The 26,820-nt window shown below is 37.8% G+C and overlaps 1 protein-coding gene across 1 annotated transcript; it reads right to left on the bottom strand.

The window, feature by feature from the left end:
• LOC133520593 (ras-related and estrogen-regulated growth inhibitor-like protein) lies at positions 1-26,820 on the bottom strand. Its single transcript, XM_061855098.1, has 6 exons — positions 26,220-26,820; positions 14,105-14,161; positions 13,381-13,457; positions 8,547-8,728; positions 4,092-4,278; positions 1-3,633 (listed from the first exon to the last, which is right to left on the bottom strand). The coding sequence occupies exons 1-6, from the start codon at positions 26,281-26,283 to the stop codon at positions 3,565-3,567; spliced, it is 636 nt and encodes a 211-aa protein (XP_061711082.1). The 5' UTR covers positions 26,284-26,820; the 3' UTR covers positions 1-3,564.

The raw sequence follows: 26,820 nt of genomic DNA, 5'->3' as shown, positions 1-26,820 counted from the left end.
TTTATTTTACTATCGAGTTTTATTATGTTACTGTAAATGTTATATCTAAAGGCTAACATGAACTTTTAACATCAATATTTACAATTTGTAGAGTCAGTCATAACTCTAGTGCGAGGTGTATTATGATATACAGAATTATATTATTATGAATTATTTACAAGATATACTGACTTTATTTAACACGGTATACTTACATAATTAGTAAAAGGCGACATTTTATATATTAAAAGGACCATACATTCCTTGTATAGGTACAGAGCATGTAGCTTGCATATGTTAAAGCACTTGCGCAGGATTTGAGCAAGTATCTACCAGTGCAAGCAACCCTTGCAATTTGCGCAACTGGTGCAAGTTAAGGTACGGGTTACTGGAACAAGTAACTTGCACATTGCACATGCTGCTTGCACAACTGAGCCGCACATTTTCTTGCTCGTTATCTCCATCGCTCGGTCTTTCCACGAGCACGAGTAATGCATAAGCGATTCACGCAAGTAGTCAGCATCAGCACCCCGCCCACTTTAGCTACATGCGCCGTGTACAATCGACAATGTATAAAATAATGGGATTATCCGTGAGAAAAATTTTCTGAACGAAAATTAAACAGTCCTAGGTTTGTGTAACTGATAAGGAATAAAGTTAAAATGTAAATACATATAGAACGTCTACGTGTATTGTAAGATCCGTTACGTCTACTCATCCTCCTGACGATTGGCGTACTATTTACATGTACATAGGCCCCAATTAACTTTTGACTCTTTGTGAATTTGACCGAGTTAAATTTAAGCTGGAATATTTTGAAACACTGTCGTCAGGAGGATAGACCGAAGGCACTAAGTTTTGGAGCTAACTAAACTACTCACAGTACTCACTAGTTCTCTTATTAAATTATTTTTCTTGTTGCTATGTAGCATCACATACAAGAATAGGTATTTTTATTAATTCGGTCAAAAGAATGTGGCATTAGACGGTGTTAGCGCCATTAGATGGTGTAATGGCGGCAATTCGACCACCTAAAATATATAGGAAAAAAACGGCCAAGTGCGAGTCGGGCTCGCCCATGAAGGGTTCCGTACCATTTATGACGTATTAAAAAACCTACTTACTAGATCTCGTTCAAACCAATTTTCGGTGGAAGTTTGCATGTTTGGAAGTATCTCTTGCGCAAACTATTCAGTTTAGAAAAAAATGATATTAGAAACCTCAATATAATTTTTGAAGACCTATCCATAGATAGATACCCCACACGTATGGGTTTGATGAAAAAATGTTTTTTTGACTGTCAGTTCTAAGTATGGGGAACCCCCAAAAATTATTGTTTTTTTTCTATTTTTGTGTGAAAATCTTAATGCGGTTCATAGAATAGATCTACTTACCAAGTTTGAACAGTATAGTTTTTATAGTTTCGGAAAAAAGTGGCTGTGACATAAACGGACAGACAGACGGACATGACGAATCTATAAGGGTTCCGTTTTTTGCCATTTGGCTTCGGAACCCTAAAAAGGGGTCAGTGCCATCTTGTGAAGTTACTAGCGCACGTTCTTAAGAATCAGTAATACCAGAAGTAGATGCAGCAGCAGCGTATCTACAATGATTTGTCGTTGAGGTATGGACACATAGCTACTGTGTTATTGATACGTCAATGTCTTTTTAGAGTACCTACCACATAAAGTACATAACTACCTACCTAATACCTAGACAACAATACGATGGCCAAAATATTATATTAATATTACAGAAATATCCATACAGTTTGAATTATTTTCTCGCTAAATAACACTTTTCACAAATAGCAACGCTTAATGTATCGAGCGTTCGTGACCTCAGATATAAGTTTATATGTTCCTGTGGTGCCTCAATTACATCTATTGTAGGGTACCGTAATCGGGCCCTGCGAGTCACGCTCGATCCACACGACCCGCACCCTTAGAAAGCCAGGCTCAATACTCACAATACAACTTACAATTGTAATCACTGCACCTTATAAAGTCCTCCGCCGCGTCTGTCTCTTTGTCTGTATGTTTGCGATAATTCTCTACATATGAAACTATAGGTCTATTTTTTGTCTATAAGTTTTGATCAAAAATTGTGTATGACTGTTTGTTTCTAAATAAATAGAAAAAAAAAAAAAAAATCTCAAAAACTACTGAACGGATTTTCATGCGGTTTTCAGCTAAGAGAATGATTCTTGATTAAGGTTTAGGTGTATAATTTATTAAGGTTTTGTGTAACCCGTGTGAAGCCGGGGCAGGTCGCTAGTTTGTATTAAACGTAAACCGTGTAACCTGGCCGAGATGCTTTTTAATATGGTACAGTACGAAAATTAGAAACATGAAAATTTTCAAATTTTGTTTATATATTTAAACTTTCTTGCGCAATAAAAACAAGTACAAATGGCAGACTTAATGACTTAAGGAATTCTCTACCAGTCAACCGTAGGGCAAAACTATTTTATATTTATTATTCCCCTCAAAAGTTATCTACTATATATCTGGAAAAGGTTACTTGTTTCTGCTAAATACAAAAAAATTACAACACTACTGAGAATACTGAGCTCGTTAGCAACGTATATACAACGTATATACTTATATGTGGTGGTGGTACTACAAAAAATATTCTTTTATAACTTAGATTGACAAGTATCTAAACGAATCATCATTAAGGCACATCTCAAGTCACTATAATGGAACTATTTACTGACCGGCCCAGCGTTCTTCCAACTTCAACAAGACAATAATAGACACTTTTAACAAATATAGATCCTACCGGACAGGTTTACAATGATACAATGAGGTCGCCCATCTGCCAAAATTATATCCCAGCAGCATCAAGTATTCGGGGAGAGTTCAGTTATAATATATGTATTTAAAAGTACTCTTTAAATCCTCAACTCAGTTTTTTAATAAGTAGGTATACTAGACGTCCAAAAAACTCAGTCACAGTGACGCATTATAAACATGGCTATTTGTGAAAACGGCAGCGTAAATCATGAATGTAAAAATTATAGTAATTCCACATCTTGCGAGAGCATAATGATTGAGTTTAACGTTGACGTACTTGTCTTACACGTTTAATGAAGGGTGTAAGACTACCAACATATCAGTTATGCGAATAAACAAATATAGACCCTTTCGTAATAAGATAAGATCTTTGATAAGTGCAGATACGTTGGTGCAGCTACAAACCTGCTCGGCCAACGTTGTTCCAAAGGTCGAAAGCACGCGATTTTTTAAATACAAGATTCAGTTAGGTATGTTATTTTTCTTAAAAAATAGGGATAGCTTTTACAGTTTTTTGTGTAATTTCATTAACCTGGCATTGTTCGCTATTTCACAAATAGGTAAATTATCCCATTTTCATTTGAATGGGTCATATTTATAATTCATGTATTTGCGGCTTAAGGCCACGACGGCCAGGTTAATAAGATTCTCAAAAACTCCAAAAATATTTCTAAGGAAAATTTTCCATTAGCTGGCATATTATAAAATAGATTTCTTATTGTATTTACAAACGAAGCAGTCTCCATGGCTTAAGTAATAAATATTTGTATGAAACATTAATCCTAGTTTAAATGCTAAGTGACGGCCTTTTCTTTCGCACACTTTTGCTATTTTTGCCAAATATTGTGCCGATTACCTGTGAAAGACAAAAGTAATCAGATTAAAAGAATATTCATAATTTAATCAAAATACAACGGTATAAATATTTCACATTTGTTTCACATTTTAAACAAGCAGATGAATCCCGCTTCCGACTTTCCGCAAGCTCATAGAACGAGCATACTTTAGAAATAGAATGGGCAGCTACAGTGAGGCGAAGGCAGACAGCAGTGAAGCGTGCGCGCCTCGCCCATTAGCACGTGGAAGGCAGGCGTAGCCAACCCAAAAGTAAATAATGACATTAGATACTAAAGATGAAGGTCTACCGTGAACCACTTCGTTCATTTGTCTATTTGCCTCGTGTTTCGTTTGAATATACAAGAGCGATAGAAAGGCGGTTAACGAAATTTCGATTTTCGCCGGGGTGACGACAGAAGCAAAACGAGCACGCAGCCTATGTAACTTTGCCACCAACACATAGTAATACATACTTACTTTAGAAACAGAATAGGCAGCGAGCTTGCGCCGTGGCGAGGGTAGCAGCAGCGCGAGCGCGCGCGCCTCGCGCAGCAGCGCGTGGAAGGCGAGCGCCGCGCCCGCGCACGACTCCGCCGCCGACACCTCGTAGAACTGGCACCCGAACCGCAGCGACAGCTCCTGACCCTCCTCCGCATGGACCTCCCTACCAACAAAACTTGAGTTATACTACGTCGGTAGCAAACAAGCATACGGCCTGCCTGATGGTAAGCAGTCTCCGTAGCCTATGTACACCTGCAACTCCAGAGGAGTTACATGCGCGTTGCCGACCCTAACCCCACCCCCCTCGTTGAGCTCTGGCAACCTTACTCACCGGCAGGAACACAACACTATGAGTAGGGTCAAGTGTTAATTAGGCTGCGGTTTTCTGTAAGGTGGAGGTACTTCCCCAGTTGGGCTCTGCTCTAGATCTGGAATGACATCTACTGTGCTGTGCCCTACCACACAAGGCGAGATGACATTCACATTGCCCATACCTCTCTTTTGGACGTAGTTTAAGGACATACCCGGGTCCAAAAGTAAGGGGGAGTAAAACCTCGTTATACGAAAACGACAGAATCTTTATTGTTATCAATTAGTAATAATAAGTATGAATAAGGATATATTAAATAATCTGGAAGAATAGAAAGAAAAAAGAAGGCAAAAAAGGAATCACTTATTCCGCACTGCGCACCTTGGAAACTGGAGCTCGGAGATTTAATAAATACTGGTTATTATCATACAGTTTCTAGGCAGCTAGGCAGCGTAATATGTATAAATTATTATTTTATTCTTTAGTTAGGAGTATCCTCGAATTCGGAAGTGTAATTTGGACACCACAATACCAAGTCCATATTGACCGTTTGGAGAGAATTCAAAACATTTTCTTAAAATCTTTAAGTTATTGAACAGGTACTTATTTTGTAAATTCAACGTTGGCGGCGAAACATTTTGGTGTACCTTCTCTTTTTAACCGTAGGATATACTTAGACGTTATGTTTTTGTTTAAAATTATATAAAATATTATTAATTGTCCTAATCTACTAAGATTAGTTAGTTTCAGTTGTCCGCATCACCCCTTACGCCCTCGATCGCTGTTTCATATTAGTTTTTCGGTCAAAAACTATTCCAGGCATACCTTTTTCAGACGAGTTCCTAGTTACTATAATCAAAATCTATTCGAAGTAGATTGTTTTCAAAATTCGTTGGCTAGTCTAAAAGATATAGTTAAAAGTAAGTTGTTTTAATATATAATGTTGGCAACATAAAGTCTACCCTACCAGGCATAGGCTATAAAAACCGGTGCAAACCGTTGCTCGGAACATTTTGCCTTCGGCTGCCGTCGTGATCGCGTGAGCTACTTTGATATCGTTCCATGCTGTTATTTTATATTTCGTTATGTAATATAAAATGTGCGGTTTGTTCCTTTAATTTTGTGATATTTATTAGAACTTTGAATAAAATAATTGTGATTTGTTTATTCTGCCGTTTTTGTTCTAAAATCCACCCTGAGACCTTAAATCAGAAGTTGGATAAAGAACGTAGCAGCCCACATTAAAAAGGAACAAATTTTACATTTGACTACTTTTATGGTGTAATGGTTATAATCGCGTCTTTTTTATGCGTTGTTTACGATGAAATTCCGGTTACATGTGGGTAATCTTTAAAAGCATTCTGTTGCATTGCTTTTAGTGTTCGATTTTGCGTAACCGTGTTGCTTATTGTAGTAAGTTAGTGTTTTATTTCGGCAAATCATTATCAATCGTAGTTTTGTCGTTCTTAGACTTTGATGTTGTAAATGTGCGGTTACCAAAAGTGTGTTCATTAAAATTGATTCTTGATTAGACGTATTGGACCGACTGGTATTTTTTTGTGGTTTAACATATCAAGTGATCCAGCGACATTGAGGAAGTTACTGGACGCATGTTCGTATGTGTAGTAGTTCCCGAAATGGCTCACGCGTTAGTTCTCGGTACCGATTGCAATCTGACTCGCAGGAATGAGATTGTTGGGTACTAATAGGCTTTCTAGATCGCGTCTCCGTCGTGATTACTCGCATGTTCGATCGCGTTACCGGTCTCGGAGTGCGCATCGTAGTGTGACTCCGCGGTCTTATGGGTATTCGCGTAGAAGGTCTGCAGATGATCATAATAGACCTCTAAGACGTTCACGTCGTAGTTCTGGTGCTAGTATTAGTGCGGATCGCGATACTACACACGCGATGCTCAACCTGTGAGATCACATAAATACTGACCCTAGAAAACGTCTTAAAGACTCTTACTCAGGCGGGTTTTTCCATTAATCGTCGGAAATGCACTTTCTTGGTCACTGAGGTCGAATACCTAGATAGGTTAGTAAGTCAAGGTCAGGTAAGGCCGAGCCTTGTGAATTAGAAGCCTTGTTAAATACGGGGCAAGAATCACGAGAGTTCCAATTTGGCGATCTTGTTTTTGTAATAAAACATTTTTAGTCTACAGGAAAACTTATTTCTTGATGAGTGGACGCTACGGCCTGAGTCTACTCAGCGGCAGCTGCGGGAGAGAGACTCAAGCGGCATCAGTGTATGGTGCCTTGGCGTGGCGAGTGGTGCCCCGAGACATGAGCTGCCCTTTTCAGTGGCGTTCGTCACCTACTGACCTGGCGTTTGTCACCTACTGACATGGCGTTCGTCGCCTACTGACATGGCGTTCGTCGCCTACTGACATGGCGTTCGTCGCCTACTGACATGGCGTTCGTCGCCTACTGACATGGCGTTCGTCGCCTACTGACATGGCGTTCGTCGCCTACTGACATGGCGTTTGTCGCCTACTGACATGACGTTCGTCGCCTACTGACATGGCGTTCGTCGCCTACTGACATGGCGTTCGTCGCCTACTGACATGGCGTTCGTCGCCTACTGACATGGCGTTCGTCGCCTACTGACATGGCGTTCGTCGCCTGTTGATCATGCGTTCGTCGCTGGTCTAGCTCGTACGTCTAGCCTATCCGTTCGTCGGAGTACTCGAACAAGCATACTTTGTTACTGCATTCGAGGATGCCACAGGTGGGCACAGACTTGATGTTCGTCATCGTCTTGCCTAAAGGCCCTGTGTAGGTGTTCGTCACCTGATGACCGTATACCTACCTACGGTCGTAGTTATGTGTTAATCACTGTCAAACTCGTGGCTCGAGTTTAACTGTTCGTCGGTTACCCCATGCATTACGTCATAGAGCCGGCGCTCCGAGCTCCATACCCGGCGGATGCTGCTCTGAACGAGTCTACTGGCGCTACCTTACTGAGGTTGGCTTGGAATGAAAGGGACCAGTTACAGGGCAGTATTCTTTTTTTTATTTAAATCTTATAGGCGTAAGCAAGCCACGTTTTCTGCACTCCGATATGTTTCTTTCGATATTTATGTTCTTGTTTTGAAAAAAGAAAAAAAAACATGTTGAATAGCAAAAGATGTATTGACAAAACATTGAATTAACGTACATGGTAGATGTGTTGGAAATAAAATGTAAGCGTGTGTTATAATTGCTCTCTCCAATTCCAGCTGATGACATTGATGACTGTCCAGTGAAGCTCTGACGGACCTCGCGCCTGAAGCCCGTACGAGCTGCTCAGAACCACCACCAGCCCATCAGAACCCGGCGCGCGACGAGTGCCCATCCTTCAGCCATCTACTGCTGGCACCACAGGCTCCATGAATGTTACTCAAGAGGTCGTGGACGACCTCTAGTCAGGAGAAGCCGTGTTGGCAACATAAAGTCTACCCTACCAGGCATAGGCTATAAAAACCGGTGCAAACCGTTGCTCGGAACATTTTGCCTTCGGCTGCCGTCGTGATCGCGTGAGCTACTTTGATATCGTTCCATGCTGTTATTTTATATTTCGTTATGTAATATAAAATGTGCGGTTTGTTCCTTTAATTTTGTGATATTTATTAGAACTTTGAATAAAATAATTGTGATTTGTTTATTCTGCCGTTTTTGTTCTAAAATCCACCCTGAGACCTTAAAATAAGTACAGATATCAGTTATTTTTTCTATCAGATTCAAAAATTTGCATTAAGTAGCTATATAACTATATTTATTTCAGTTAACATAATTTATGAACCTCCAGGTCTTTTTGTTGTATTTTCTTTTTGTTGTGGTACATCGTTTGTATTGCATTGTTGATATGTTTATACGACTGTTTGGTTTCTAAATAAATAAATAAATAACTTATTACCTGTAATAAGTTCGTCTTTATTACCCACGCAACATTGCCTAATATAATTAAAAAGCTTGTTGAGCTACGAAAACATCGTGGAGATACTTGAATGCGCATCACCAAAGAAACTGCCTGCCCGTGTAGTGAATGGACTACATACAATTTCCGAAGCCTGTGTCATTAATGGGTTATAATAAGTGTAGATTCAGTAACCTATTGTGACTGCTGCTTTGCCCTCTCACCTAGCGTGTTCGAGGTCTCTCTTGTTCCCCAAGAGGGTGACAGCCGCGCAGCCCGGCAGCCGGGTGCGCTCCAGGAGCGATAGCAGCTCGGCGGCCGCCGCGAAGGACCGCCGCTCGCACACTGAATACACCACAGCGAAAGCGTCGCCCCATCGCACGTGCTCCGCCAAGCAGCCACGAATCTGGGAAAAATAGATTCGATAAGTATTGACGGCCTAAAGGCAAACAGAGGAAGAATATTATAAACCAATGGCAATGCCCAAGAAGAGGGAAACATGTATTGAACAGTAGATATGTTTAAGTAGGTACGTGAAGAATGGTTATTTCATTTACAAGGGGGCAAAGTTGTTGTTTAACCGCTCGTGCTTTTTTTATACTACGTCGGTGGCAATCAAGCATACGGCCCGCCTGATGATAAGCAGTCTCCGTAGCCTATGGACGCCTGCAACTCCAGAGGAGTTACATGTGCGTTGCCGACCCTAACACTCCGCACCCTCGTCAAGCAAGTGAAAGATTCCAAAATTAAACCACAAGGGTAGCGAGTGGTTCGAGAAATCGAATCCTGACCGTTGCGAGGGTTTCAAGGCACAAGGGTTTAACAAACTTTGCCCCCGAGTGAAACACAAAATTTTTCACCACACTAACCAACCTAACCTATGAAATACCAAAAAAAAAACTAAATTAACGTAATAAAAAAAATATCGTTCAAAATCATCATTTAAAAGTCAAGTCTACCAGCTATCATAATTAAACAACTCCAAATCAGCATCTGATTACTTTGCCCCACATGTGGATAAAATGCAACTTTCTCATTAGTTTTTGAACAATCATGAGCGCTTATATCAGTTGGTGTGGTGAAAAGAAGTACCGCCACAACCCATTGTACATATGTACTCAGTACCCTGTCCTTTAGTCCGGACCTAAAAAGTTTTTGTTTTGTACCAAAGTATTTTTTGGGGGTCTATATTGGAACGCATAAATTTTTCTTGTCTATTTTCACTTCGCATAAAAACGTTTGGCATAACTATTGATCCGAATAAATTGATTATCCTAATTTTTATGCGCTAAACTTATCTTGTCTACGATATTTTCGTCATACAAGTTAAATGTCATAAGATACTTATGACGAATTCTTCTATACGTATAACCCGAATAGCCTAAATTCGAATATCCTATTTTTTATGAGCAAACACATGTCTAATAAATTTCCATCCTGCAGGTTAAATGTCATAAGATTCTTATGTTGAATCCTTCTATTCGCATAACCCGTTTTTCTGACAACAGTCCATCTTTGTGAGGGTCGCAGTTCTAACTTAACCTGATTCCTGCTTTTAGGACAACAGTTCGTCTTTGTGAGGGTCGCAGTTCTAACCTAGCCTAATCTGCGTTTCTGGCAACAGTTAGTCTATGTGGGAGTCGCAGTTCTAACCTAACCTAAACTGCAATTCTGGCAACAGTTCGTCGTTGTCGGGCTTGTAGTTCTGCCATAATAGGTGTGCACCACATTGGAAATGATTATTGTACTTCGCATTGTATTGTAAGTCGTTTGACTTTTCGACTTAAGGAAATCACGTTTTTTTCACCACGTGGTTTCACAGTCATGTTGTTTTCTTTAATTTTACACTATAAGGAAAAAAATCTATGAAAAATTTGGAACTAAAACGTCATATTACGGTGTCAATTTATAAACGTCAAACGACTTACGTATTTATACAGCGTGTATTTTTGATATTAACACATAATCAAAGGGCAGTTAGTTTAGGCTGTAATGAGCACAATTTCATAGGTTTTATAAAAAATGGACGACTTTTATTATTTCATACAAAATAATTCAGCAAGCAATATATCACTACTTTGTTTTAAATCAAAACGTCTCATTAATGACGCGGCGGCGTCATAACTGTCAAAAGTGATCATGATGTAATATACATTGCCGCTCGAAAAAATTTCAAAAATTAATTGTGCTCTGGTAGTGAAGACTAAACTAAAAAAATCTTTCAGAATTGTTTTATAGCACTAAAACCTACGTCTAGTTTCAGTTTGAAGTTATATCAAAAATACACACTGTATTGAAGAAAAATTATCATTACTGGTTTTGCAGATTATTTTGCTTAAATATATACTTTTTTGTTACTGATTGTGTTATTAACTTCATTGTAATAGGTACCTTATTTTAATGCAGTAAGTATCCTATAGTTGCAAGATGATAATCGTTTGCAAAAAACCAAACGGAACGCTAATATAAGCGTAAAAAATGTATAGAAATGACCGAATAATTCATTATAAATGTTGTTTTCCTGCGTTTTCTATAAACGATTGTCATCTTGACTAGGCCCCCTGAGGGTCAGGGGCTCACGAGGTGTAGGGACAAACAAATAAACGCAGTATAAGCGAGTAGTATAAGTTCCGTTGTTTATACAGCCTAAAATTATAACATAAATTATATCAGTAGATTTAGTTATAATAATTTCAAAGTTAGGATTTTCAACATTAGTAGAAGCATTATATTCGATGCATTGAATATTATGAAGTTTGAAGTTATAAAAATCCGACATTAGCCATTTTTGTATACGGCAAAAGAATATTATGCGCATATACACAGCTTTTTTGGCGAATTGAAGCATTATTATAATGACATTTATGCGAAATAGCATTATGGCATATGAAAATATGGCAATCCATTTAATGCGAAAAAAACGACACTCATTTTTTGGTGGTCATTATAATTGTAGCCTTCTAAAAGCTCGTGAGCTCGTAACGTAGAAGAAGAAAGACACGCAGTTCAAAAATTATTTGCATAAATGAAATTCCAAAGACATAATTTTTAAGAATAACAATCTAAAAAGGCAACGCCTCATGTTGAAAATCATAAAGCGTGGTAGGTATAAGTTTGATCAGTATTAAATATTCAAGCCACTCAAAATGTTTGCCTTAATAAGATGTATTTCTCAAGACAGATTAATTTGAACGCTGGCGCCTATTACAACGGTGTCATGACATATCGCCGCTTAATTAAAAGTAGCGGTGCTGATAAAGGTTTTGGGCACAAATTCCGGAAATTCAGATTTAATTCCATTAACAAAAGCCAAGATTAAGCATAATCTATTAAAGAAATGTATCGGAGCTCATTATAATGCAGTCAAGACACTAGTGTCTCTGCGGGGCGCAATGGGGCCGCCGCTTTATAATCTATTACGCAATTCAAAACAAAACATTGAAACACTTTTTTTACATTTCCGTTATTAGATTTTGTCTTCCATCTAACATACTTGTAAACAAAAGAAGTATTTTTAAACCACACATTGGTGTTTTCTTGTTTTGAGTTGATATTCCAGTACGTGCCACTGAAATATCAACTGAAGCAGGGAACTGCGCCGAAATACCGACATGTAAAACATAAGGTAATCGAGGTTACTGGCCCCTTCAAATCATCAACTTAAAATTATGTCTATAAATATATTTAAAAAATACCTACCAAATACAACTACATCTGTCATAGCCGTCATAGGACAGTATTCCCGCCGGATTGAATATTTTGATACAATAGGAGGGCTTTATTTACAGGCCTGAAAGAAAAAGCAAGGAAACTTAGCTTCGGCATGTCCAATGGCAAATTTTGGCGCTACGTATGTAGCTGGACTTATGTAGTTAGAACCTACAATTTAAAATTTACTAAATGAAGTTATTTTTATCTTAAAACTGAAGAAGTTGAAGAAGATTCTGATTCATATCATCGCATACATTTAATGTAGCATGCGGAAAATTGCGCAACCATGGTTTCAGCAAACGTGCCCTGTATTTTGGAGCCGCCTGCGCCTGGTCTCAGCCGTACGGATGGGAAGAGGCCGGACGGCCTAACGTTGGTTCCGTGGCGGATGGCGCTGCCTCTTGTGGGATGCCACTTGCGTGAGCACATTCGCTGAATCCCATTCGTGGTAGACAATACGTTGTGCTGGTTCGGCGGCGGAGACTGCTGCCAAGCACATTAAATACGCCGCACTGGCATCGGCGTACGATTTTGTGCCCGTAGCATTGAAGACAGCGGGGCCGTGGGGAAGTGGAAGCTCGCCGACTTTTTGGTGAAATAGGCCGGCGTTTGCGGGAAAGAGGTCGTGATGGTAATCGTCGTTCTGTGTCGTACTTGGTTCAACAGGTATCTATAGCAGTTCAGCGGGGAAATGCTGCAGGCATTATAGGGACCTTTGAGCCTGGGTACGACGCAGAGTGGGTTATTTTAGGCTTAGTGTAAATAGGTTTAGTTTTATTTGACTTAATTGTTGAGTTTATATTTATATAATTTAAGGTTGTTTTGGTAGGTTCAAATTGTGAAATTTCATTTGAATCATTATGTATTGACCTTTTTATATTTCATTTCTAAATAAATTAATGTGCATTTTGTCATAAATTGTACAAAGATCTGTATAAAGTAGATCAATATGCACTAAGCAAAACTCACCGACTAAAAACAACCTATGTCAATATCAAAAAATAAGCATAGGTATAAGAACTTTATCAGCTTACGCATAATTCGTTTCGCGGTCTGTTTTTGAGATAGGCGGTATTCCGCTGGAGGCGACCGCGGACGCCGCGATCGCATCTGATAGCTGATACAAGACCCATAAACTTTGTCTAATTAAATTGTACGAGCATCAGCCTCCCGCTACCTAGCAGATAAACATCGCCATTGTCTACCGCTAAATGAAACTCAGCCTTTCCGGCTTCATTTACAATACTGTTGCCACTTAAATCTTTATTGTTCACCACCTACAGATTAACGTCGAAGGTAATAAAGTTGAACAGGAAAATAATCAACTTTATTAATTAATTAACTTACTGCACAGTTAGAAGTGTCCATAATCTCGACTTCAGATACTGCGCCGTCGAACGCGACTCGGTGCTGATAAAGGAAATCTGAAACCAAACAAAACATTTCTTAGGTATTCCCAGCTACCATACCAGCCAAATAGCCACCACTACACTTACTTATAAAAATATATCAAGGATAAATCACGGTAGATAAACTGTAACAAGTTTTGAGATATTTAATCGAGTAGCAACCTGCTTATAACTATTCAATTTCAATAGCTATCATAAACATCATAATTATCAGCGCACTGTAATTTGCTATAACATTACCGACAATTATGGTATAATGGATTGTTATTCGGCCAATCGCTATAGGTATATTCATACCCTAAACGAACAGCGACATTGTTACCTTGTTTATCTTAATATAGACAGTGGAATGCGAGTGAACGATAAATACTAAATTATGGCTTTCGCTGAGTTACTAGCAATGAATATTAAAATAAATTTCCTTAACATAATTAAAATGTTACTTCGAAGCGCCACGCCAGTGACGCAAAACACGACACTTGCCATTCGTTTAAGGTCGGAAGGAAGGAGACATTTCAATTTAAAGTTGCACTGACAGCGCGCAAATTGACGTCAATTGTTACAAAACAATAACGCGTAATTTTGCATATAATATTCACATCGTAAACGAAATGGCCTCTTATAATTATCGTACTGTCGGTAATTTGATTGTAAACACTCACCTCCTGTAGAGCTGTATTCACCTATGTACCGCTTGGTTAGATAACGCACGACGACCGCTGCAACAAACAAATAACTTATCTTATTATAACGTTCAATTATGATGTAATTGATACATCAACCTTTACACCTTTTATAGACAGGAAGTTACCAGAATCATGACCCTGGTAATAAAGCTAACAATGACCTAAGGTCGTTCCTCCTAACTTTCTACCAGAAGCGCTATAGCATTGATTAGTCTTTTCATTCCACTCCCGGTATTTCGATTCGAAGGGACGTATACAATACAAACAGTTATCAACAACAATGACGACGCAAGTTTGGAGAAAGCCCTCGCCGACAGCTACCTACAAAACGACGAGGGAATCCTGCCACCTCGAAAGGAGCTGAAGAACCTATTCAAAAAGTTCATTACACGAGCCACGACTCGACGGGCGCGGAATAATGAAGATAGGTACTTGACCCTTTGATGGATAATAATAATTATACGAGTTTCTACTCCATGACTGATGGAAATTTATGTTCTGATGCACTTTCTTGTTTGAATTACTATGCTCAGATCTGATAGTTGATGAAAGACTAGTCGTCTGCATTCAATCTTATGCAGCGTAATTTCTTATTTACCTTCCCTCACTAACAAATGCTGTTTATTATTCCAGGCGCAGTTTTATCATCAAAGGCGGTGTTAGCCCAGGGGGATTATCGCCGCTTCCATTTTAGTCTGACTCTATGCCCAAAACGATTAGCCAACGTTTACGCAGCCTTATGCAACTGCATCATGTCGCATGACAATGGACTTGGGTGGAATGCATTCACGACACATTCTAGGGCACCCGATTAAGGTAACTTGACCAAACGTTCTTCGTCTCGATTGCAACTTCTGAGTGTAGGTACATGCATCTCAATTGTGACTTCTGTATTGGATTTTCATATAAATCCTCTGCCTCTTACGCATCAATGCGTTGACAATCAAATAACATTTTCAATCAATGTATTTTGTTGTTTAACTGTGCTAAAGATACGCTCTGAATCAGGTAGGTCCTTAGAGTCATTTTTCTTAACATTACTAAACTCGGCCATTACTACAAACTACACAATAAACCGGAAATCACCGGCCATTTGTAATCGTAATTAAGTACAATATCACAAAACCTACTCCTTCTTTGATTGACATCATTCGATAAACCCACTGAGTTACCGCATCAATAAAGTTGAATGCCTGTTAACAGCATTCATGAAGAATGAAGTTCTTAATGAGGCATTATGATTCTTAAAGACGTAACGTTACCGAACCACAGACGGTAACCGAAATTTATGAAAGACATGCCAAATTCCACACTCTCATTTTCCTTTCGTTTTTTTTCACCCGTGCATTAAGTGCATACACTTTCTCCGGGACTCGATTACGCATTCGGTGATAAAATTGACTGTTTAATTTGATCAAAATACTTTGAAGTCCATTACGAATTAAAAACAAACAATCGATTCGATCCGTTATAAATTTCGATATAAAAATCATTTAAATGCGTTGAAGGGCATAAGACAAATTGCGATGATCAAGCTACATGGCACCACGTGGGTTGATAGATGATGCTTTATCTTAAGAACAATGGATGTATCGGCAGGAATCTATAGGGTAATTAATAGATTACGAGTCTCATCGATCAAGAGTCGATTGATGCGCGTGTCGGCGAACAGGTAATACGCATCTAGGATATACCAGCTTGCCTACGTTTATCTCCACTTTCCGTCATGCTATCAGCAAATTAATTCTTAATTGCGCTGACATGAAACCAAAAAATGTTAGATATGTATACTCATATAAATAATAGATTTTGTATACATAGTCATAAAAGGCACAGAGTTTATAATTTTGTTTTGTTATTGCAAATACTTATACTTAGCTAAACTGTTTAAGTTTACGAACATACTTATATTATAAGAGGCGTTTGGGGCAGAGGAAATACTTGAAAACTGGGAGAGATTTCGATTCTTTTAAATAAAAATAACTAGGCCCTCCGATCCTGAGATTCAACTCTTGTAAGTAAAAACCTATTTATATTAAATTACAGAAACATTTTTTTTGTTTTACTCGCACAGAGAGGTTTGACATTAAATCGATGCGGGTCCATCGGGTGCTGTGGTTAATGTCGAGTATTAAGGCGCATAAAAAAGCGACTCCACGCGAAATTGTGGCTACGTGAGGACATTACCTATAGTACCTGAGCTGACAGCGTGCGTGCACTGGAGACCTACTATTAGGGAAGACGGCTTTTAGGCGACTGATGAAAACTTTGTAAAAGCGACAATCGGATGTCAACTATAGCTGCGTTATTGTGGCGACATTACTGTTGATGACACAAGTTGGATTTCATAAGAAAATCTAATCAAATAGATAGAAAATGAGCCGTTTATCACAATATACACAAAAAAGGAAAACAAAAACAAATATGATCTACAAAATTTCATTTGTTTTTATTTTAAAATCTAAAATGAAAAAAATCGTACTATTCGATTCTTTGAATTTTATTAAAAAAATAATTGTATAGCAACTAAATACATAAACGCAATATTTTACCGTCAAAGTCACAATTTTCTTGTTTTCGATACTCCAAGAAAAGACATACCGTTTAGTTTACCATTTTGCGCGAATGACTTTGGCAGACTTTGACTGTAATTTCTGACTTTTGTATTGCTTTAATGCAAATGAGTCCCATATAGGCATTTGATCCTTTAACAAATCTAGTCAACTGATACCATTAATAATAACCGGCCAAGAGCATGTCGGGCCACGCTCAGTGTAGGGTTCCGTAGTTACTCTTTCGTCACAATAAGCTAAATTGGAGCTTAAAGTATAGTAAATTGTTAACCAAGGGATGAAACGGTACCTCTCACCCGAGTTAAACAAATAGGCAAATTTGCATAATCAGTACCTAATTAAAGTAAGTCTTTTTACTATGAAGGGAAAACTTTTTGCGATAACTCAAAAGCAGCTAAACTGATCATGTCTGCTATAGTTTTCATTTAATGTTTTTCTTAAGCTCTACTTCCACGATTTATTTCATATTTTTTGGACCTATGGTTCAAAAGTTAGAGGGGGGGGGACACATTTTTTTTTCTTTCGGAGCGATTTTCTCCGAATATATTCACTTTATCAAAAAATGTTTCTTGAAAACCCCTATTAGTTTTGAAAGACCTTTCTAACGATACCCCACACTCTAGGATTGAAGCGAAAAAAAAAAATTCACCCCCACTTTACGTGTAGAGGAGGTACCCTAAAAAAAAAATTTTTAGATTTTATTGTACGACTTTGTCGGCTTTATTGATTTATATATCCATGCCAAATTTCAGCTTTCTAGCACTAACGACCACGGAGCAAAGCCTCGGACAGACAGACAGACAGACAGACAGACATGGCGAAACTATAAGGGTTCCGTTTTATGCCATTTGGCTACGAAACTGGCTATTTTCCTTGATTAAAATGAGTGAAATTCGCCGCCGGATTACGAGTACTATCGCGATTGTGACGTTCAATTCGTTACTCATTGACACCGACAGATACAGAGGCAACATCAACGCCGCTGCAGCAATGTCGTAACAGTAATGCCGCCGCAGTTTAATGCATTGTTAAAACTTAGGTATGGCTAATGTTTGTTACACAATAAATTCAATCAGTAAGGGCTTAGCAATCAGTCAGCCATACTCGTCGTACTATTAGCTATGTGCTACATACAAATTTCTATGCAGAAGGTTACCATTTGTCTGCAGCTGACTGTACATTTATTCATTTTCCTTGTCTATTAGTAATATTATTGTACATAACGAGGTTTACAAGTAAGTTAAACCCAATTAAAATATACCACGTAAAGCGACTATATTTTTTATAAGAGCGAAATTTGCGCTTTTCAGTCATTTTGAGCAAATTATATACCTAAACGAAATACACAGTCGTGACAAAAAACTAAAAAACTAGTACCTAGTTAGTAATTAGTTTGTTTAGTATAGTAGACCTAAGTTTTAGTTTTATTTTCATTATAAGTTTATTATTTTTTTGTCACGAGAATGTTTTTAAAATAAAGTTTTTATCTATCTATCTATCTAAATATATTTCAAAGCGATTGATCACTTTCTGTTTTACACTTCAATGTGCAAGGATAAATCAATATATTCTCCAATCGACAGTTAATTTCGAAATCAATATTAATGTGACTACAAGCGAAATCGGCCGCATCTGCTAGTCTGCACCGCCAGTGGTACTCGTAGATGTCGGCGGCACCGCGGTGCATCACTACGGAGTGATCCATCACGGCGTGAGAAGCCGTCGACGGCGCGGTTTGCTGTTGGAGCCCTTTTCACCTGATTAGCTCGTATAATCGGGTGAAAAGAAGGCGGAGGGTAATATTTTTGAATGTGAGTCTATGTCTTTTTTTAGGGTTCCGTACCTCGAAAGGAAAAAACGGAACCCTTATAGGATCAGTTTGTTGTCCGTCCGTACGTCTGTCTGTCTGTCTGTCAAGACCCTTTTTTCTCATAAACGCGTGGAGGTATCAAGCTGGAATTTATATCAAATACTCAGGTCTACTGTCCCTTGAAGCTGTGAAAAAATCAAACTTCTAAGCCAACACATTCAAAAGATACAGCCGTTTATGCCGCAAATTTCCGCAAATTTTCGACACTCGCAAGGAAAATCAAAACCTACAGGGTACTTCCCGTGAACTCAGAATCTTGAAATTTGGTACGAAGCAACGTCTTATAGCACAGATAAAGGAAAAAATGCGAAAACAGTAAATTTTTAGTTACATCATATAATAATACTGGGCAACAGTGGTTTTGTTGCCTTTGATATAAGATTAATTTCCGATGTACTTATGCTCACAATTTATGAATCTATCAATGATTTTGGAAGATTTGCTCTACTGTTTTTAAGTCTTTATTTTCATTTTGCATTAAAAAAATCAAAATATATGATATAAAATACGCTAAAATCATAAAAAAACTAGAGGACATTCAACACTATTATGAATATATTCTTAACTGTGCACAAAATATAGAAAGCTGTGTAATATATACCTACAGGTTTGTACAGAACCCTCGGTGCGCGAGTCCGACTCGCACTTGCCCGGTTTTTTTAGCAAGTGAGAGGTTACATCGTCACGTATATGGGCTGGTGTCGTATGTGTGTAGGTTTTTGGAATGGAGTTTTTTTTTCTGCATCTATCGATTTTTTATACCTACATGCTTATTGTGGGACCTAGTTCTAATTGTTTGGAACGCGTCGTAGTTCATAAGACTTGTAGAGGCCGTTGCAGCCGATGAAATACGGCATTTCGTGAATGGCAGCGTTGGTTGGGTCTTAGGTCCCAAGGATTTATCCAAGATTTTTGATGTATTTTTTTAGGAAAAGGGGGGGGGGGGGGGGGGGTTAGGGGCACTCAACCTTATGTTTATATCTATATCTACATTGATACCATTCCGAAGAATAAACACATGAAAAATTATAAAAAATAAGACTTTTTTTCCTCTTCACGCTTAAACTGTTGAACCGATTTAGTTGGAATTTGGTACATGGCGACATAGGATAGTTTTTATCCCAAAACTCATCCCTTAAGGGTGTGAAAAGGGGGGTGGAAATTTGAATGAGGAATCAATAACCGCTGAACCAATTTCGATGAAATTTGATATATCCTACATCTTTGATTTAGTTGAAAATGATACTAAACGCAACTTAGAACCTAAACTTAAACATGTTAAGCACCTCAGACATGACCGAAGCTGAAACCCAACCTGCATCAAACATCTGGGTGTGCATACGCGACTGTTGGTATATTTTAATTTAAGAGGAGAGGAGTCGTTGTCATCTCAGTTGTAAGATACCTAAGAGTGACATATTTTTGTGATCCGTCAGGATATTACTATATTACAACTTCTTACACTTTTACACTCTAAAATATAGAATCTATATAAACGCATGTCAAGATACATAGTGCTGCACAATCTGCGCTCTTAATTGACATTGCGACAGATTCTCGACACCAAAAACAATTTCCAAGTTTATTTTTAGTCGCTGTCCGTGCCTTTCAAATTTCACCCCACGTCTACACTTAATCAACTTCCAGGGAACGTCATGGCAGATCGTTAATAAAATACTTTATTGACCCAAGTTAATTGTTTTAACTGGTCGATTGAAAAACCGTTCATACGCGATGCATATCATCTCGAGACTGGCCTAGTTATTCGGACACCAGATAAGGGATAAACTGCATTAAGCATCAATGAAATTATAAACGACTAACGGACATTATGACCTGTAAATAACGTACGGTGGCTCCAGTAATGAGCTCCGAGAATAATTTAAATCGTAGTCGCCGTTTTATGCTACGGGACGAGCTAAACGATGTTAGTCGGTCGCGAGTCCCTGCCACACCCTCGTAGACAGGATCTACTTTAAAAACAATTTCACATGTCGGCCCAGCGCTTTTCTGTAATGAATTGCAAACGCGTGCGTCTACGCCGGTCCGTCAGCCGTCAGCGGGCGCGCCGGGCCGGCAATTAGGGCGGTGCAATTACACTCGACGCCGGTGGGTCAGCGCGATTTCCCGACACCGTCGCCTGGCGCCAACCGTTGTGTAACGCTAAAACGTCCGATTAACGCTTAACCGAGGTCGTTGATCTACACTCACGTTATGTGCAAATCATAATGCAAGCTATTTAAATAACAACCTTAAACGCCTCTACTCTAATTAACACAGTTTTTCTTAATTAAGTGATACTGTTTAAGTTCTGCTTTGTAGGTTACCTTGCGACAACTGACGCCGTGCTCTATAAGACGCCGGATGCATGAAGTTCTTCAAGTTCAAGTTAAGGTTTTTCTATGTCCAAACCGAAATTAAACCATAAGAAAACTATTACATAAAATGAAGATAAATATATGGTAAACCAAAAAAAAACATTACATAAATAAAACAATTTATTTGATACAGAACATGAAATACTTGTACCTGCTATTCTCTACATATAGATTTCATTTTCATTCATTTCATTTTCATTTATTCACCATAAAGTAATATTATGTGCATTACCTTGGTTCGAATATTTAGAATCACTCACAAAATTCTTCGTGAAATGTCTACAACTCCATCTGTCACTGCTAAAAAATGTATAATGCATCATATTATTACAGTGTGTGCTTTGTGATAAGATGCATAATTAAATTATAATAGAAAACAACGGCGAGACAATACAAGGTGAGCTTATCATAATACCGTTTACATTGAAACATTCCATCTGAAGGAATTTGGTAAACAACCGGAGATATTAGTTAACGAATGAAATTACGATCTTTAAGCACAGGGTTTTGATAATCGATTGGATAGAGTTTATGTTAAAACGTAGATCAATTTAAAATGTAGATAGATATGTAATTTATTGATGTTGACACGAATATAAGGTTAATTGACGACCGGTCTGGCCTAGTGGGTAGTGACCCTGCCTATGAAGCCGATGGTCCTGGGTTCGAATCCCGGTAGAGGCATTTATTAGTGTGATGAGCACAGATATTTGTTCCCGATTCATGGATGGTTTCTATGTATTTAAGTATTTGTTATATATGTATATCGCTGTCCGAGAACCCACAACACAAGCCTTCTTGGCTTACCGTGGGACTTAAGTCAATTTGTGTAAGAATGTCCCTATAATATTTATTTATTTATTTAATTTATTTCGCTAATCTGTTCATCTACAATTAAACGGATGACATGGGGTAACGAATGTTAGCAGTTCATAAAAATGGTGGGACTATTTTTGTTATACAATGGAATCGATGAGGTAACTACTATATTTTAACGGCCTCCTAGACTAGTAGTGTAATACATGGAAATCGTACCAAAAAAGAGGTGTTGGCTTACATCAAATGAGGTAGTTAGCTGTTTTTTATACATGTTATTAGTGATAAAATAGTAATGACAAATCCAAGTTTTCAACCTCAAAAGCCCTTCGGATCATTGTGTGTATAATATACAGTACAGTGAGGGAACTTGTTATAACTTGCATCTCTTGTATATCTTTGATGGACCACGCTTGTCCTCTGAATCCACAGCACTTCTTTTGTACCCAGTGTATGTGGTAGCATTTCTTCGTCAACCTGATCAGGCAGGTCGAAATCGTCATCTGATGGTGGATCATCAATGAATGGTTTTTCAATGTCGGCACACATCTCCGGTCTGGTATATTCTCGCAGGATTGACCATTGCTGTAGTTGCAAACAGCTGAGCATTTGAGTCCTGCTTCCCTGCAACCACAACTGCTGGTACAACCTTTTTTGCAGTTACAGTTAGTTCAAAATTTTGCAAACCTTTGAGAAGCCGTAGAAACTATTTACCTCACTAAGACTATTAAGATTATATTGTCAATTAATTGCAAATTTCATCTTCTTGAAAGTGTGCATAGTGAATTTGCCGTAACTCTGGTTCTCGGTGTTTTTTTTTTACAAAAACTGAAAAAGTCCTAAAATTTAATGGATTTTGATGTACTTTACCATTGTAAAGTCAAACACCAAACAGCCTAACATCAAATGAGGTAATAATAAAATAAATTATCCAATGATCCCAAGGGCTTTTGAGGTCGAAAACTTGGACTTATTATTACCATTTCATCACTACCAACATATTAAAAAAACAGAACTACCTCATTTGATGTTAGGTAAAATGTACCAATTCCATGAACTAGTGACCCTACCTACGAAGCAGGATACGTCCCGGGTTCGAATCCTGGTAAGGGCCTTTATTTGTGTGTTTATCATTATCACAAATATTTGTTGCTGAGTTATGGATGTTTTCTAGTGCAGGTCGTTTTTCAAGACTTGCGTCGCTTAATGACATAATCCGTCGATCTCACCATCAATGTGCCTGCTCTTCTTGAGCCGATCGATTGATGTTTGACGATCTTTTTGTGAAATTCTTATTATTAAGTTTACCATATCTATAATAGTTCAATGTTTTTTTTAGAACAATAATAACTGCATCAATAAATTGCTCTGATATTTAGATTAAGATGATATTTGTAAAATTTGACGATTTAAAAGTGCTTGTTGCTAGGCCTATTTGAATAAAGAATATTTTGACTTGACTTGACTTGACTTGACCGACTGGCATTATCAGGGATGATGGCAAGAGGCCTGATGGGGTGTCCTTGGAGCTTGGGACGGATGTTAGTGTGGGATGCTACCTGCATAGACACACTGGCACCGTCCCACCTCCAACGGACTAATGTAAAAGCGGGCGCAGCGGCGGAAAGCACCAAAATTTTTAAACGTAATAAATATAAGAGCCTCGTTAGAGAGTATCATTTTGTACCATGAAACTCTAGGTCAATGGGGTCCCAGCGCGCACCTGTTTTTTGGAGAAATCGCGAAAGGTCTGGTTGACATAACTGGTGACCGAAGAGCTGGCGGCTTCCTCGCACAACGTATCAACGAGGAAATGCCGCCAGCATCCTTGGTACGATGCCTCAAGGGCCTATTTTAGATATAAGCTAGTTATAGTAATCATCTGTATATATCCATTATATATATTGTTATTGTAAATAAAGAATTTTTGTTATGAGAAAAAAAAGTAGTAAGTGTAGTAACTACATATCGTCGGCTACCCACAATACAAGCCTTATTGAGCTTACTGTGGGACTAGGTCGATCTGTGTAAAATTATATATTTATTTATTGATAAGTAGGTATTATGTTTACCGGAACCATTAAAAATTTTTTTAGAGTTATACTTACGGTATTATAAATTGGTATTTTATACTGATGACTACGCTCACATTGCAATTGTTAACAACATAGTACCTAGACCTAGTTACAAGAAGCTTAATGTGTTCATTACTAGAAGATTGTGTAAGACGTATATTTAATAAATCCGTTCCTATTCAAATACTATAAAACGTACGATATTAAATATCGATACGGTCAAAGTGCCAAAAATATGTATACACGACCTTATTGCCTATATATTAAGGTAGTGTGTACATATTTTAGTCACTTTGTCCGTATCTATAGTTAATACCTTGACTGTACTAAAACTAAAATGATAGTGAAATGATGTCATATTACACTAAAGAAAAATCTGGACAAGTGTAAGTCGGACTCGCCCACCGAGGGTTCCGTAATTTTTTGCATTTGTTGTTATACCGGCAACAGAAATACATCATCTGTGAAAATTTCAACTGACGTCTAGTCTTAGTTTATCAGCATAAGTAATAAGTATAACAAAATAAGGGGGTGCCCAGTGGGAAAATAAAAAAACGGTTTTTGAACCACCCTACTCAACTGAGAAATAAATCAATTGATTTTATTAAATACGTATTTAATTATTTGCTTTTAAGTAGTCACACTAAAATCATCATAATCCCCCTGCTAGCCGTTTTCGGCCACAGCGACTGCGTACTACCGCTGAGAACGTCGCTGGTGTGTGGTGTGCACCTTATTTATTACTTACACACTACTATATATAAATTATAAACTGAAATACTTAGATATCATATTGATACTCAAGTAAACTACTGAGGACGCCGCTTCAATTTCGGCCTGGGCCACCGGAGGGCTTGGTTACATTTTCTTTAATGTGTGACATTTATTACAATTTTTAATTTATAATATTTATATATAGGAGTGCAGTGTGACTACTTAAAAAACATAAATCAAAAAATATGTATTTAAATAATTTGATTGGTTCCCTAGAGGTAGTTAGGTAGGTACTAGGTAAGTACCTATTTCTTAATATTGTTTTCCGTCTGCAAGCATCTGTCATAAACAGATTTAATACTTTCAGTCTAGTTAAAAGCATTGACGAAAGGTTGTGACCGAGTTCTTAAGAGGGAAGTATAACCACGTGATTGTCTATACAAAAAGAGAAAACCTTTTTCCACTCTTCATGATTTTTTTAGTATGACACAATGAAAAACAAGGTTTTTAGATTTTCCTTTTTTTTTCAAAATTTGCAATATTAACCTAGAATATATTATGCTAAAGCGATTGACATCAAAATCGAAATGATTTGTTAAGATTTAGTTAGTGCAAAGCGTTTTCTCCCGAAATGGATTTTCTAAGAAAAAGTACCGTTATTTCACTAGGATCGCAATGCTATTCCTTCCCTCTTGAAGAATTATACATCAAATTAGAACATTGGTTTTTTGAACCTTGAGGTTGTCCTAATGATGTATTAGAATAGTGCAATTGAAAAAAAAGGTTTTCTGTCATTTGTTATACTAGGCCAAGGGAACATATTATCAATTAAAAATAAAGCATTACACACATTAATGACACTATTTTCAGCAGCAACATAATTACTGAAATCGCGCGAACTATGAGCGAACGAGAGTTCAAGGTTATATACATACACATACGTCGAAACTTTTGGCGATTGATCTAAAAAGGGTAAGTACGTTTAATTATATTTCATTGATACAATCACACTAATAAGCATATAATACTATTCAATAAATCTAGCAGCAAAAAAATTGTCCTGAAATGTTAATTTATTCAAATTTTTCAAAATGTCAACACAATGTATTAGATACCTACCTAAAGTAGATACATACCTACCTAACTAAAAGTATTAAAGAATAAGACTATTATCTAAATAAGGTTTACATGTGTATCATGTGTTTGCATGAATTATAAATTTGTACATAATTATACAGGAATTGCAAAGGTGCATTCATCATCCAAGGACGGAACATTGTAGAAAACAAATTGTAATTTTAATTATGCAGACATCAATCTTTAAACTGTTAATTAAATGGACATCATTATTTCCCAAAAAAAAACTCGTTTTCTTGTATTCTCTCATAATAAATTTAATGCTTCCCAAATTTGCAAGGCCGTTAACCTGTTGGCCGTAATCATGGTTTCACATTTTATTACATTTTTCCATTTATTGTATAGTACACTCAACTGGTATTTAATTTTGCTAGTATATTTGTTTCTATGTGTGGAAGCTTATACAAAAATGAAAACTGCAAAAATTGTTCCCATTTAACTTAAATTATGTATCTACTCAGACTGTGATAAATATATAAAAACCCGCATTTATAGAAATAACATACGTTTGTAATATAAAATACTAACCCGATTTCCCGCACCGCGGACTCCCCAACACTACCACCCTAATGCGATTTACAGTCATCTTCATTTGTGCTGTTTTTCACGACGGTTTCATCAAAATCATGCGTACTCAAACATCTCGCCAGCGAAGTTCGCAAACCACATGGTCCAATGCACTTTTAAACTCACGATTCACGACGCTTAAAAATCGCAAGTTGTATCGTAAAATATATCGTCCGCGATTTGTTGTGCGTGTGCTCGGTGTCGGGCCCAACCGGCTGCCGCAACGATTCTCACGCGACTGTCGGAATCGCGAGCCTCCAGAGGGCATAGCGCCGCCGCCGCCGCCGCAGCCTCCGTTCTATGCGTAAGCGCATAACATACATAGAGATGACGTATTTACTACGATAATGCATCGGCATCGGCGTTTGTTGTTATTGGGAGATGAATGATAAGAACTTTTATTAGATAACGGAAATGGATATAAATAATATTTTTTATTTGTATACTTATAAGGTCAACTTTGAGATACCAAAATGACACAGTATAATAATTACGAGTACTAACAGACGTTTAAAAACGTGTAAGTATAATACTTGGGTTAAATAAATTAGAAATCTAATCA

This window comes from Cydia pomonella, chromosome 8 (genome assembly GCF_033807575.1).
Source record: "Cydia pomonella isolate Wapato2018A chromosome 8, ilCydPomo1, whole genome shotgun sequence".
Lineage (NCBI taxonomy): Eukaryota > Metazoa > Arthropoda > Insecta > Lepidoptera > Tortricidae > Cydia > Cydia pomonella.
This window is presented reverse-complemented; position numbering and strand designations above follow the sequence as displayed.